At 38.8% G+C, this 13,155-nt stretch overlaps 1 protein-coding gene across 5 annotated transcripts in view; it reads right to left on the bottom strand.

Annotated features, from left to right (window-relative positions):
• Nucleotides 1–13,155, bottom strand: part of NOX4 (NADPH oxidase 4) — a 185,948-nt gene that overhangs the window by 147,591 nt on the left and 25,202 nt on the right. For 3 of the 5 annotated variants that reach the window (XM_044943413.1, XM_006075176.4, XM_044943411.2), the window contains exon 3: nucleotides 261–371. The exons of 1 other annotated variant lie outside the window; for it this stretch is intronic. In XM_044943413.1, coding sequence (XP_044799348.1) covers nucleotides 261–371 — 111 coding nt within the window. The remainder of the gene's footprint in view (nucleotides 1–260; nucleotides 372–13,155) is intronic. One more of the 5 variants, XM_044943414.1, reaches the window with a different exon arrangement.

Raw genomic sequence — 13,155 nt, 5'->3', positions numbered from 1 at the left:
TTGACAAGTATATATGTGAATTCTACATATGTTAGCACAGTATCTGATACTCTATTATCCACTGCCCTAACTTTCTGTTGTAGAATAGTTCAGTGATCACCTTGACAGATGATGAGGTCTTTACTACATCAGGATCATCTTTGAAGAAATCACTCCAGCAGAAAATTCAGACCATGAAAATTAAGTAGGACTAAGGCAATACTTTTACACTTGATTGTTAAGCTGGAATCAGTGACTAGAACTTTTTTTTTTTTTCTTACCTTCTGTGATCCTCGAAGGTAAGCCAGGAGCGTGCGGCACATGGGTAAGAGGATAAGGCTGCAGTTGAGGTTAAGAACAGATGCAGAGGCTCTGCTTAGACACAATCCTAGCTGAACAAATAAGGCAAGAGTCAAAACACAGTCAAGGACACAAGTAAACTAAAAACATGCTGCCGACCTCACCCTGCAGAACCATGGCAAACGCCAGCTCATGAATAACCCTCCACCTTCTCTCTTACCAAAAGAGAGCCTGGACTCTTTCTCTTCTGCACTGCCATAAAACTTAGCCTTCCTCTCATTTCTACTAGTGTTCTCATCACCTGATTACATCATTTCAGGGCAAGGTCAATTTCTTATTCCACTCCTCCTATAAAGTTCTGGGTGGTAAGAGCCCTAAAGTTTCAGAATATTCTGTGCATCCACACAGGTGCAGAGTCGAATCCTTTGTTCACTGATAAGTTACCAAGAATTTCAAACAAAGGCCTTTTCAATTGTGTACCCTCTAGAGCACCCTTAGCCTCCACATAGCTCCCTTCCATACTAGGACCTGCCTTTAAGCTCTCCGCCTAACTGACACCACCCATCTTTCAGGCTTCCTCTTAAGTACTCCTCCTCTAAAGTTCTTCCCTGATGCTTCCCTGATACCACACAAAAAAGATGTGGTACATATATACAATAGAATACTACTCAGCCAAACAAAGGAATAATGCCATCTGTATCAACCTGGACTGAACAGACCTAGAGATGATCACACTAAGTGAAGTGAGTCACAAAGAGAAAGACAAATACCATATGACATCACTTATATGTGGAGTCTAAAATATGATACAAATGAACTTATCTATGAAACAGAAACAGATTGCAAATAGAGAAAAGACTTATGGTTGCGAAGGCAGAGGGGAGTGCGGGAGGGACGGATTGGGGGTTTGGGGTTAGTGATGCAAAGTATTATATACAGAATGGATAAACAACAAGGTCCTACTATATAGCACAGTGAATTATATTCGATATCCTGTGATAATCACTAATGGAAAGGAATATGAAAAAGAATACACATATATGTATAGCATATATGCATAACTGAATCACTTTGCTGTACAGAAAAAATTAACATAACATTGCAACTCAACTAACAAAATAAGCAAATACAATATTTTTTTTAAAAAAAAGGTCTTCCCTAACCCAGAACCAAGAGAGATCCCAGATCATCTGTGCTTCATACAAGGCTGATCATAACTACACTATACAACGTATTTTTCAAAGAAGCACACCCCTCTGGTATGATCCAGTACTTTTTGGCAATTTTAAATCAAATTCCTGCTAGATTGACATCCGCTGTTGTCTGATACTATTTACATTCTTCATACAAACAGTGTGTCACATGAAAACAGACATGGGGTCATATTTGTGCACTTGTCTTGGAATAAACACCAAACTACTTTATGTTAAGGGTATCAACTAAGAAATAGGTGCACATTGGGGTACACGTGTCTCTTTTGATTCTGGTTTCCTCAGTGTGTATGCCCAGCAGTGGGATTGCTGGATCATATGCAAACATCCGCTGGATCATGGAAAAAGCAAGAGAGTTCCAGAAAAACATCTATTTCTGCTTTATTGACTATGCCAAAGCCTTTGACTGTGTGGATCACAATAAACTGTGGAAAATTCTGAAAGAGATGGAAATCCCAGACCACCTGATCTGCCTCTTGAGAAATCTGTATGCAGGTCAGGAAGCAACAGTTAGAACTGGACATGGAACAACAGACTGGTTCCAAATAGGAAAAGGAGTTCGTCAAGGCTGTATATTGTCACCTGGCTTATTTAACTTATATGCAGAGTACATCATGAGAAATGCTGGGCTGGAAGAAACACAAGCTGGAAACAAGATTGCCAGGAGAAATATCAATAACCTCAGATATGCAGATGACACCACCCTTATGGCAGAAAGTGAAGAGGAACTCAAAAGCCTCTTGATGAAAGTGAAAGTGGAGAGTGAAAAAGTTGGCTTAAAGCTCAACATTCAGAAAACTAAGATCATGGCATCCGGTCCCATCACTTCATGGGAAATAGATGGGGAAACAGTGGAAACAGTGTCAGACTTTATTTTTCTGGGCTCCAAAATCTCTGCAGATGGTGACTGCAGCCATGAAATTAAAAGATGCTTACTCCTTGGAAGTAAAGTTATGACCAACCTAGATAGCATATTCAAAAGCAGAGACATTACTTTTCCAACAAAGGTTTGTCTAGTCAAGGCTATGGTTTTTCCTGTGGTCATGTATGGATGTGAGAGTTGGACTGTGAGGAAGGCTGAGGGCCGAATAATTGATGCTTTTGAACTGTGGGTTGGAGAAGACTCTTGAGAGTCCCTTGAACTGCAAGGAGATCCAACCAGTCCATGCTGAAGGAGATCAGCCCTGGGATTTATTTAGAAGGAATGATGCTAAAGCTGAAACTCCAGTACTTTGGCCACCTCATGCGAAGAGTTGACTCATTGGAAAAGACTCTGATGCTGGGAGGGATTGGGGGCAGGAGGAGAAGGGGACGACAGAGGATGAGATGGCTGGATGGCATCACTGACTCGATGGACGTGAGTCTCCGTGAACTCTGGGAGCTGGTGATGGACAGGGAGGCCTGGCGTGCTGCAATTCATGGGGTCGCAAAGAGTTGGACACGACTGAGTGACTGATCTGATCTGATGGCAGTTCTATTTCCAGTTTTTTAAGGAATCTCCACACTGTTCTCCATAGTGGCTGTACTGGTTTGCATTCCCACCAACAGTGTAAGAGGGTTCCCTTTTCTCCACACCCTCTCCAGCATTTATTGCTTGTAGACTTTTGGATCGCAGCCATTCTGACTGGTGTGAAATGGTACTTCATTGTGGTTTTGATTTGCATTTCTCTGATAATGAGTGACACTGAGCATCTTTTCATGTGTTTCATTGAAACATGCAAAATATCTTATGTGAAACGAATCACCAGTCCAGGTTCGATGCATGATACGGGGTGCTCGGGGCTGGTGCACTGGGATGACCCAGAGGGAAGGGATGGGGAGGGATATGGGAGGGGGGTTCAGGATGTGGAACACATGTACACTCATGGCAGATTCAAGTCAATGTATGGCAAAACCAATACAATATTGTAAAGTAAAATAAATTAATTAATTAATTAATAAAAAAAAAGAAATAGGTGTAAGTCAACTGCTTTACTTATCTTAAAATTGCTCATGACCCTGAAATTCCCAACTTAACTCCTGGCAAAATAGCAACTCTGTTACATAGTGTTTATTGTCAGCACATGAAATATTATTCCTGAAGGGGAGACAGGGTAAGAAGCCAGGTCAGGAAAGCCATAATTTTCACTGAGTTATATGAAAAGTAATTAATCTTTCCAATTAGGCTATTTCTCCACCATGAGTTTGAACACCTCAGGGATACAGTTCAATGAGTATACCAGTAAATGGACAAAGAGAAACAATCCTCTATGGACTATCTAAAAAAAAAGTGTTAAATATAATTTTCTCACATCTGCGAGCAAAATGATCATTTCAGAGGGATAAGTTTTTGTTGTTTAGGCCTCCAGAGAAATAGAAGAATTTTTATCTCTTTTTAATCTGGATGTTTATATAAAAAAATTTTAGCTTGAGGGCTTTTAATGATAATTTTATCTGCAGTTCTAATGTACTAGGACAATAACTCACTTAAATACATCAGCTAAAATCTATCATGTATGTTCAAGACTTAAGAAATACACATAAATTATTCAAATTTTCTTTGGGGTTCAGTGCTTTAAAGAAAATTCTTATATATTTTGTATTTTATAACCATTTATTGAATATCTGGAAGTGTTTTATTGCTGTGTTTACATTAAATCACAGTAATTTAATTCAAAGTGCCTTTAAGTGTCTACTTGGGATAAATGAAGCTTATTTTAGCATTCCACTTCTTCCTTATGATGCTGCAAAAGCTAAGTGGAAATTTTGCCAAGGACTCATTTCCTCATATATGTTTGTTCCTGAACATGGTTAGTTTTTTAAACCAAGATGAAAATTCTTTTTATTAGGTTATCAGAGTACAAAATTCTCTCATTCAGAAGCAGTCAAGACAGTAAGGAAACGGAGACAGATTTCAGTTAAGTGGCACAATCATAGGAAACCATCTAATCCACTTACTACATGGGTAATACTCTACAGCTAAGATTTGTTTTATTTAGTCATTATTAATTCATGATCTTCGTAAGAATCAGCTACTTCAAATGTTCACTAAAAAGAAATGTCTGCCTAAGTTATATGTCCAGCCCATTCTATGTGGATGACATATTCTACCTTTCCTGGAGAGCTTAACCTGCTATGCTAGTTTTCGAATTTCATTCAGGTTAGTTATCACTAGATGGCAGCATAACTTTCATGGTTCAAATCTTACCTGTGAAGATCTCAAAAAGGGTGAAAGTGTTAGTCGCTCAGTTGTGTCTGACTCTGCAACCCCATTGACTATACTGTCCATGGAATGCTCCAGGCAAAAATACTGGAATAGGTAGCCATTCCCTTCTCCAGGGGAAATTCCTAACCCAGGGATCAAACCCCTGCATTGCAGGCAAGTCTCAAATGTAACTGAAAATTCCATGTTTAAAATTCTAAAACTAGAAATATATTTTAGAATATTTTAGAGTATGTATAAATAATACATAGTTTGGTCCTTCCTATGGACTAAATGTTTGTGTCCCCCAAACATGCACATTGAAACCCTATCATGATGGTATTTGAAGGTGGAGCCTTTGGTAGGTAATTAGGTTCAGACAAGATCATGAGAACAGAGCCCTGAAATGAGATGGGGTTGCTGCTGCTGCTGCTAAATCGCTTCAGTCGTGTCCGACTCTGTGCGACCCCATAGATGCCAGCCCACCAGGCTCCCCCATCCCTGGGATTCTCCAAGCAAGAATACTGGAGTGGGTTGCCATTGAGGGAAGAGACCAGCACTCCCTCTCTCCTCCTTGAGGATACAGCAAGAAGGAAGCCATCTGCAAACCAGGAAAAGGGCTCTCAACAGACACCAAAGCTGCAGGCATCTTGTTCTTAGACTTCCCAGCCTTCAAAACTGAAAGAAATAAATGTTTAAGTCACCCAGTAGTTTGTTGTAGCAGCCTGAACTAAGACAGTCCTATAAGAAAAGATACCATATAAAGCAAATTATAAAAGAACATGGTGGGGCTTCCCTGGTGGCTCAGATGATAAAGAATCTGCCTGCAGTGCAGGAGACCAGATTTGATCCCTGAGTTAGGAAGATCCCCTGGAGAAGCAAATGGCTACCCATGCCAGTATTCTTGCTTGGAGAATTCCATGGACAGAGAAGCCTAGTGAGCTACAGTCCATGGGGTCACAAAGAGTAGGACACAATTGAATGACTAACACACACACACATACATAAAAGAATGTATTATCTAAGTATAACAACAAGTACACGGTCATTTTCCTAAAATCTCAAGCACACATTCATTTTTCTTTTTTAAATCTTAGATCTGTTACTTAATAACTATTCTTCTTGCTAGTTAACTGGCCTTATTTGTAAAGTTAAGAAAAATAAAATTTTCTTATCCATAGAATTAAAATAATATGATGCGCTATAATAATCCTAGCTTTCACGACTTTTGTGAAAAGTAAAACTGGTCTAAAAAATGCGAGCACTATATAAAATTACCTTATTGATTAGGGTAGTATATCACATCCTTTCTCTAAATAGTCTCTCCTGTACTTCCATAGTAGGTGTTACCTTTTCCACTTATATTATTCACTCAACATACATTTATTATGATACATACATATCACAAGGTACAGGGAATTCAATAATTAAGTAGAACAAAACATGCTTTCTTCCTTAGGATGTTATATTTTAGTAAGGAAAACAGATGATAATCAAACAGCTACACAATCATATGTAAATTATAAACAATACACGGAGATCAATGCAGTGAATGAGAACTACAGAATATGAGCATATATATATAACAGGGAATGTGATCTAAATAGGAAGATCAGGTAGGCTTTCTGGACTAAATGAAAAGTGAATTGAGATCTGAACGGTGAGCAGAAGTCATTTAGGAACAAGAAGAACATTTATGGGAAAAAAAAAAAAAAAAAAAAACCCAGCATGAAAACCGATGTGTGGAAAACAGGAGCACATTGTATAGGTGAGAAACTAATAGTAGCCCAATACGGTTGGATTGGAAATGGAGAATGGTATAACACAAAACTGGAGAAGCAGGGAGGGCTAGACCTTGCCGAACTTTGTAGGTCATATTAAGAATGTGTGTGTTTATCCTAAAATCAGTTGCAGAGCATCATGTTATGAGCAGGGAGGTGGTAAGAAGACATTAGAATCTGGCAGTGATAACTCAGAATGAAATGTGCATAACTAATTGGAAAAACATAATTTGGGCAACGGCAGTACTTTGTGCAGTTAATCATCACAATAGTGAAATTTTGTTTGAGACAAGAAATACATTTTATGGAATTATATATGAACCGTACATATAGAAAGGATTCAGATTCAACTAAATAGTTTATTTATCAGTAAGTTTATTTTGCTAAATAATTTCCTAAAACATATACATCTAAAATCGGAGAACTAAAATGGTCTAACCCTCATGCCACCATCAACCCAGTGTCTAATCTCTCATAAAAGTCCTAACCAAAGGCAATCCACACCCTTTGTTGAATATGTCCAGAAAGAGCAAACAGTTCTACCATCAAAAACGTCTATTTTGTTTTCTTACACTTACATGAAATATGTGTCTGTATAACTTCTACCCACAAGGCCACTCTGGATAAAAATATTCTAAAATACACATTAAAAAACTGAAGCTAAAACTAGGATGGCTCAAGACCTCCCTGGCGGTCCAGTGGTTGAGACTCTGTGCTTCCAATGCAGAGGTGTGGGTTCGACTCCTAATGGGAACTAAGATCTTACATCCCACACGGCACTGCCAAAAAATGGAAAAGAAAAATAGGATGATTTTCTAGCTCACTCTTGTTTTCTTTGGGTTAACACAATTGTTTAGGCCTCTAAAATTCTTGCGATAATTTTAAGACTCCCCCCATGAAGAAGGTAGTGAAAAACACTAGACCATTCAGGTATGGTCCAAATCAAATCCTTTATGATTATATAGTAAAAAGTGACAAACAGATTTAATGGGGAAGACCTGATAGACAGAATTCCTGAAGAACTACGGATAGAAGTTTGTAATATTGTACAGGAGGCAATGACCAAAACGATCCCCAAGGAAAAGGAAACGCAGTTGTCTGAGGAGTTGTCTCAGAGGAGTTGTCTGAGGAGGCCTTACGAACGAGTATCTGAGAAAAGAAGAGAAGAGAAAGGCAAAGGAGAAAGGGAAAGATATACCCAGCTTAATGCAGAGTTCCAGAGAATGGCAAGGAGAGTTAAGAAAGGCTTCTTAAGAGAACAATGCAAACAAATAAAGGAAAACAATAGATAGGAAAGACCACAGATCTCTTCAAGAAAACTGGAGATACCGAGGGAAAATTTCAAGCAAACATGGACACAATAAAGGACAGAAACAGCAAGGACTGAACAGAAGCAGCTGAGATTAAGAAGAGATGGCAAGAATATACAGAAGAGTTATTAAAAAAAAGGTATTAATGACCCAGAAAAACATGATGCTGTGGTTAGTCACCTAGTGCCAGACATCCTAAAGTGTGAAGTCAAGTGGGCCTTAGGAAGCATTACTACGAACAAAGTTAGTGAAGATGAAAGAATTTTAACTGAGCTATTTCAAATCCTAAAAGATGATGCTGTGAAAATGCTGCACTCAATATGCCAGCAAATTTGGAAAACTCAATAGTGGCCATAGGACTGGAAAAGTTTAGTTTTCATTCCAATTCCAAAGAAAGGGATGCCAAAAAATGTTCAAACTATAACACAATTGTGCTCATTTCATATGCTATGTAATGTTCAAGTTAATGTTCAAAATCTTTCAAGCTAGGCTTCAGCAATATGTGAACTGAGAACTTCCAGATGTACAAGCTGGATTTAGAAAAGGCAGAAGAACCAGAGACCAAATTGCCAAAATCTGTTGGATCATAGAGAAAGCAATGGAATTCCCCCCCAAAAAATCTACTTTCTGCTACATTGATTATGCTTAAAGCCTTTGACTGTGTGGATCACAACAAACCGTGGAAAATTCTTAACGAGATGGGAATACCAGACTACCTTACCCATCTCCTGAGAAACCTGTATGCAGGTTAAGAAGCAAGAGTTAAACTCAGACATAGGATGACTGGGGAGAATGGCACTGAAATATGTATAATATCATATATGAAACGAGTCGCCAGTCCAGGTTCGATGCACGATACTGGATGCTTGGGGCTGGTGCACTGGGATGACCCAGAGGGATGGAATGGGGAGGGAGGAGGGAGGAGGGTTCAGGATGGGGAACACATGTATACCTGTGGCAGATTCATTTTGATATATGGCAAAAGCAAAACAATATTGTAAAGTTAAATAAAATAAAATTAAAAAAAAAATCAGACATGGAAAAACGGACTGTTCGACATTTGGAAAGGAGTACGTTAAGCTGTATATTCTCACCCTGCTTATTGAACTTATATGCAGAGTACATCATGCAAAATGCTGGGCTGGATGAATCACAAGCTGGAATCAAGATTGCTGGGAGAAATATCAATAACCTCAGATATGCAGATGACACCACCCTTATGGCAGAAAGGATAAAGAAACTAAACTCTTGATAAAGGTGAAAGAGGAGAACGAAAAAAGTGGGTTAAAACTCAACATTCAAAAACCTAAGACCATGGTATCTGGTCCCATCACTTCATGGCAAATAGATGGAAACAGCGGCAGATTTTATTTTCTAGGGCTCCAAAAATCACTGTGGATGGTGACTGCTGCTGCTGCTGCTAAGTCGCTTCAGTCGTGTCTGACCAACTCTGTGCGACCCCATAGACTGGCAGCCCACCAGGCTCCCCAGTCCCTGGGATTCTCCAGGCAAGAACACTGGAGTGGGTTGCCATTTCCTTCTCCAATGCGTGAAAGTGAAGTCGCTCAGTTGTGCTGAACTCTTTGCAACCCCGTGGACTGCAGCCCACCAGGCTCCTCCATCCATGGGATTTTCCAGGCAAGAGTACTAGAGTGGGGTGCCATTGCCTTCTCTGGGACAGTGATTGCAACCGCAAAATTAAGATGCTTGCTCCTTTTAAGAAAAGTTATGACCAACCTAGACAGTGTATTATTAAAAAGCAGAAACATCACTTTGCCATCAAAAGTCCATCTAGTCAAAGCTATGGTTTTTCCAGTAGTCATGTATGGATATGAGAACTGGACCATAAAGAAGGCTGAGCACTGAAGAATTGATGTTTTCAAACTGTGGTGTTGGAGAAGACTCTTGAAAATCCCTTGGACAGCAAGGAAATCAAACCAGTCAGTTCTAAAGGAAATTGACCCTGAATATTGACTGGAAGGACTGATGCTGAAGCTGAAGCTCCAATACTTTGGCCACCTGACGCAAAGAGCTGACTGATTGGAAAAGACCCTGAAGCTGGAAAAGACTGAAGGCAGGAGAAGGGAATGACAGAGAATGAGATGGTTGGATGGCATCCCCAACTCACTGGAGCAAATTTGCTCAAATTTGAACAAACTCTGAAGACAGTCAGGGACAGGGATGCCTGGTGTGCTGCAGTCCATGGGGTTGCAAAGAATCGGACATCACTTTGTGACTGAACAACAACCATCATCTCAGTGACCTTTTCCAATTTATCAGAATTCAGTAGTTAAGAGTATGCTCTCTCTCACTAAGGGCAAGTTCTGCTGATTCCAAGACTGTTACATTGTGCGGAACTATGTTGCATAATGACTCATCTTGTGTTTACAATTTTCTCACATGAATTGCTATCAAGAAACAACCCCTCTATCCTGCATTGAAAAAAAAAATGGGGGGGGGCAGACAGAAGTGTGAGAGAGCAGGTACATAAATGTAAGAATTTATTAGTGTTAGCCCATTGTATTATATTAGATGTGAATGCTCTAGTTTTACTTTTTCCTTCCAAATTTGCCTTAGCTGAAAATTTTACATTCACGTTTTCCTCATCTTCAACCAAGTTTTTGATAGAGCTATTAAACTGTAACAAAATTCTGCTGAAATAGTTGACTCTAGAGAGGGCTTGCAAACTACCTTTTCTGGTAAATTAACAAAATGAACACTTTTCTCTCAGCTGGGAATTTTCTCAGCAATTTTAGGGAAATATAAATGACATTCTACATGTAAATATCTATGTATAACTGGTGTCCAAAGGGATCTGAAAAGGCCAGAGTAGTATTACTAGTAATCTTTAATAATTAGTCATTTTCCTAGATACCTCTTGGTGAGTCAACAATTAGTCATTTCAAGGAAAAAAATAAAAATAAAAATTAGCATAGAGGTTTACAAAAGATTTTTTTATATTCTGATCTGGTATTTTATGTTTGTCAAAAATTATGTAAATTTGTACTCGTTAAGGTCAATTTTTTTTTTGAGGTCAATTTTATTAACTCTTTTTCTCCAAGGAAATATTTTTAATCAAACCAAATAAAGCTTGCTGCTGCTGCTAAGTTGCTTCAGTCGTGTCCGACTCTGTGGGACCCCAGAGACAGCAGCCCACCGGAATAAAGCTTACACAACACCTAATTCTTAATTATTTGTATAATCATATAACTTAGCTCTTTCATGAGGCCTTACATGTCATACAGGTCAACCTTTTTGCCTCTGTCCGAACTGCTAGTTAGTTCATAAAGACACAGTTCTGGAACCCAGGCCTCCCTTCATGCTCTCGGTTACTTCCTTAAGAACAGAACATGCTGCTCATCATAACAGGGATGTGAATTCAAATGCTCTTTCTAAACCACAAAAACATCCTTATTCTTTCAGTTGGTTAGCCTTTTATTCAACCACTGGATTTTCCTGTCATTTTATATAAATCTTTATCTAATATTTCTCTAATCACACATTAAAATTACTTGATGGATTATTTAAAAACAAATGTTATCTCTGTTGTACCTTCTGAAATTCTGATTCTTTAGATCTGTAGGTGTTCCTGCAGTAGGTACAATCAGGTTTGGTAGTCATTGTTTTAGAATCACTTTGAAGACAGACAGACCTGAGTTTGAAACACTTCTACTATTACATTGATGAAAATACAATTTCAGTTTTTGCACTGTTGAAATTTGCCATTTGATAGTGGAATACATTCTTAAATAAATGTGGTTATGTTATAATCATGTTAATGCACATTTCTTGTTTCATGCTTTTTTGCTAGTTACTTGTTTCTTGCTGTTTATTTTCTATTTAGACTATAGAAATGATGTTAGACAAAAAGCAAATTCAACCAATTTTCTTAATTGAGTTCAAAATGGGTCTAAAGCAAAGAGACAACTCTCATCATCAACCATGCATTTGTCCCAAGAACTGCTAATGAATTTATAGTACAGTGGTGGTTCAAGAAGTTTTGCAATGGAGACAAGAGCCTAGAAGATAAGGAGCATAGTAGCTGCCCATCAGAAGTCATCTTCTCTTATTCTATGCAACAATGAGCCATTTCTGGATCAGATTGTGACGTATAACAAAAAGTGGATTTTATATAACAACTAGCAATGACCAGTTCAGTGGCTGGACCAAGAAGAAGTTCCAGAACACTTCCCAAAGCCAAACTTGCACCAAAAAAGGTCACAGTCACTGTTCGGTGATTCACTGCCCATCTGATCCACTAGAGCTTCCTGAATACGGCAAAACCATCATATCTAAGAAGTATGCTCAGCAAATCAATGATATGCACCAAAAATTGCAACGCCTGCAGGTGGTATTGGTCAACAGAAAGGGCCCAATACTTCTCCATGATAATGCCCGATTGCACTTCTCATAATCAATGCTTCAAAAATTGAATGAATCGGGGTATGAAGTTTTGCCTCATCCACCATAATCACCTAATCTTTCACCAACAGACTACCACTTCTTCAAGCATCTCGACAACTTTTTTCAGGGAAAACGCTTCCACAGCCAGCAGGAGGCAGAAAATGTTTTCCAAGAGTTCCTGAAGCATGGATTTTTATGCTACAGGAATAAACAAACTTATTTCTCGTTTGCAAAAATGTGTTGATTGTAATGATTCCAATTTGAATAAAGATGTGTTTGAACCTTGTCATAATGATTTAAAATTCAAGGTCTAAAACTGCAATTACTTTTGCATCAAACTAATAGTGGTGTGGCCTTAGGTAATATTCTTACCCTTTCTGTCTCATGTTCCTCATCTAGAAAATGAAAAATGAAATAATCTCCCCAAAGGGTAATTATATATATATTAATTATATATTAATATATATTAATTGTGTATATATATTAAGTACAGTACCTAGCACATAAGAAGTTAACAGAAGCTATTATTATGGTCCCATCTCTGGCCATCTACAAACTAGGTCTAGTTACAAAATTTAAATGCTCTTAGGGCTGCTGCTGCTGCTGCTGCTAAGTCGCTTCAGTTGTGTCCGACTCTGTGCGACCCCATAGACGGCAGCCACCAGGCTCCCCCATCCCTGGGATTCTCCAGGCAAGAACACTGTAGTGGGTTGCCATTTCCTTCTCCAATGCAGGAAAGTGAAAAGTGAAAGTGAAGTCGCTCAGTCGTGTCCCACTCTTAGCGACCCCATGGACTGCAGCCCACCAGGCTCCTCCGTCCATGAGATTTTCCAGGCAAGAGTAGGGCAGAGTTTCTTAAAAATCACTCTTTCCAAGACTGTCTTTTCATCCTCAGCTCTGCTTATAGTTGGAGCTATAGGAGATGAGCTTTACTCCACTCAGGTATATCTAAAGAAATAAAGAGCGTTCCAGGTAACTAGTAGTAATGC

Source organism: Bubalus bubalis, chromosome 5, assembly GCF_019923935.1.
Source record: "Bubalus bubalis isolate 160015118507 breed Murrah chromosome 5, NDDB_SH_1, whole genome shotgun sequence".
Taxonomy (NCBI): Eukaryota; Metazoa; Chordata; class Mammalia; order Artiodactyla; family Bovidae; genus Bubalus; species Bubalus bubalis.
The sequence above is the reverse complement of the archived record's forward strand: the minus strand, read 5'-3'. Positions and strand labels throughout refer to the sequence as shown.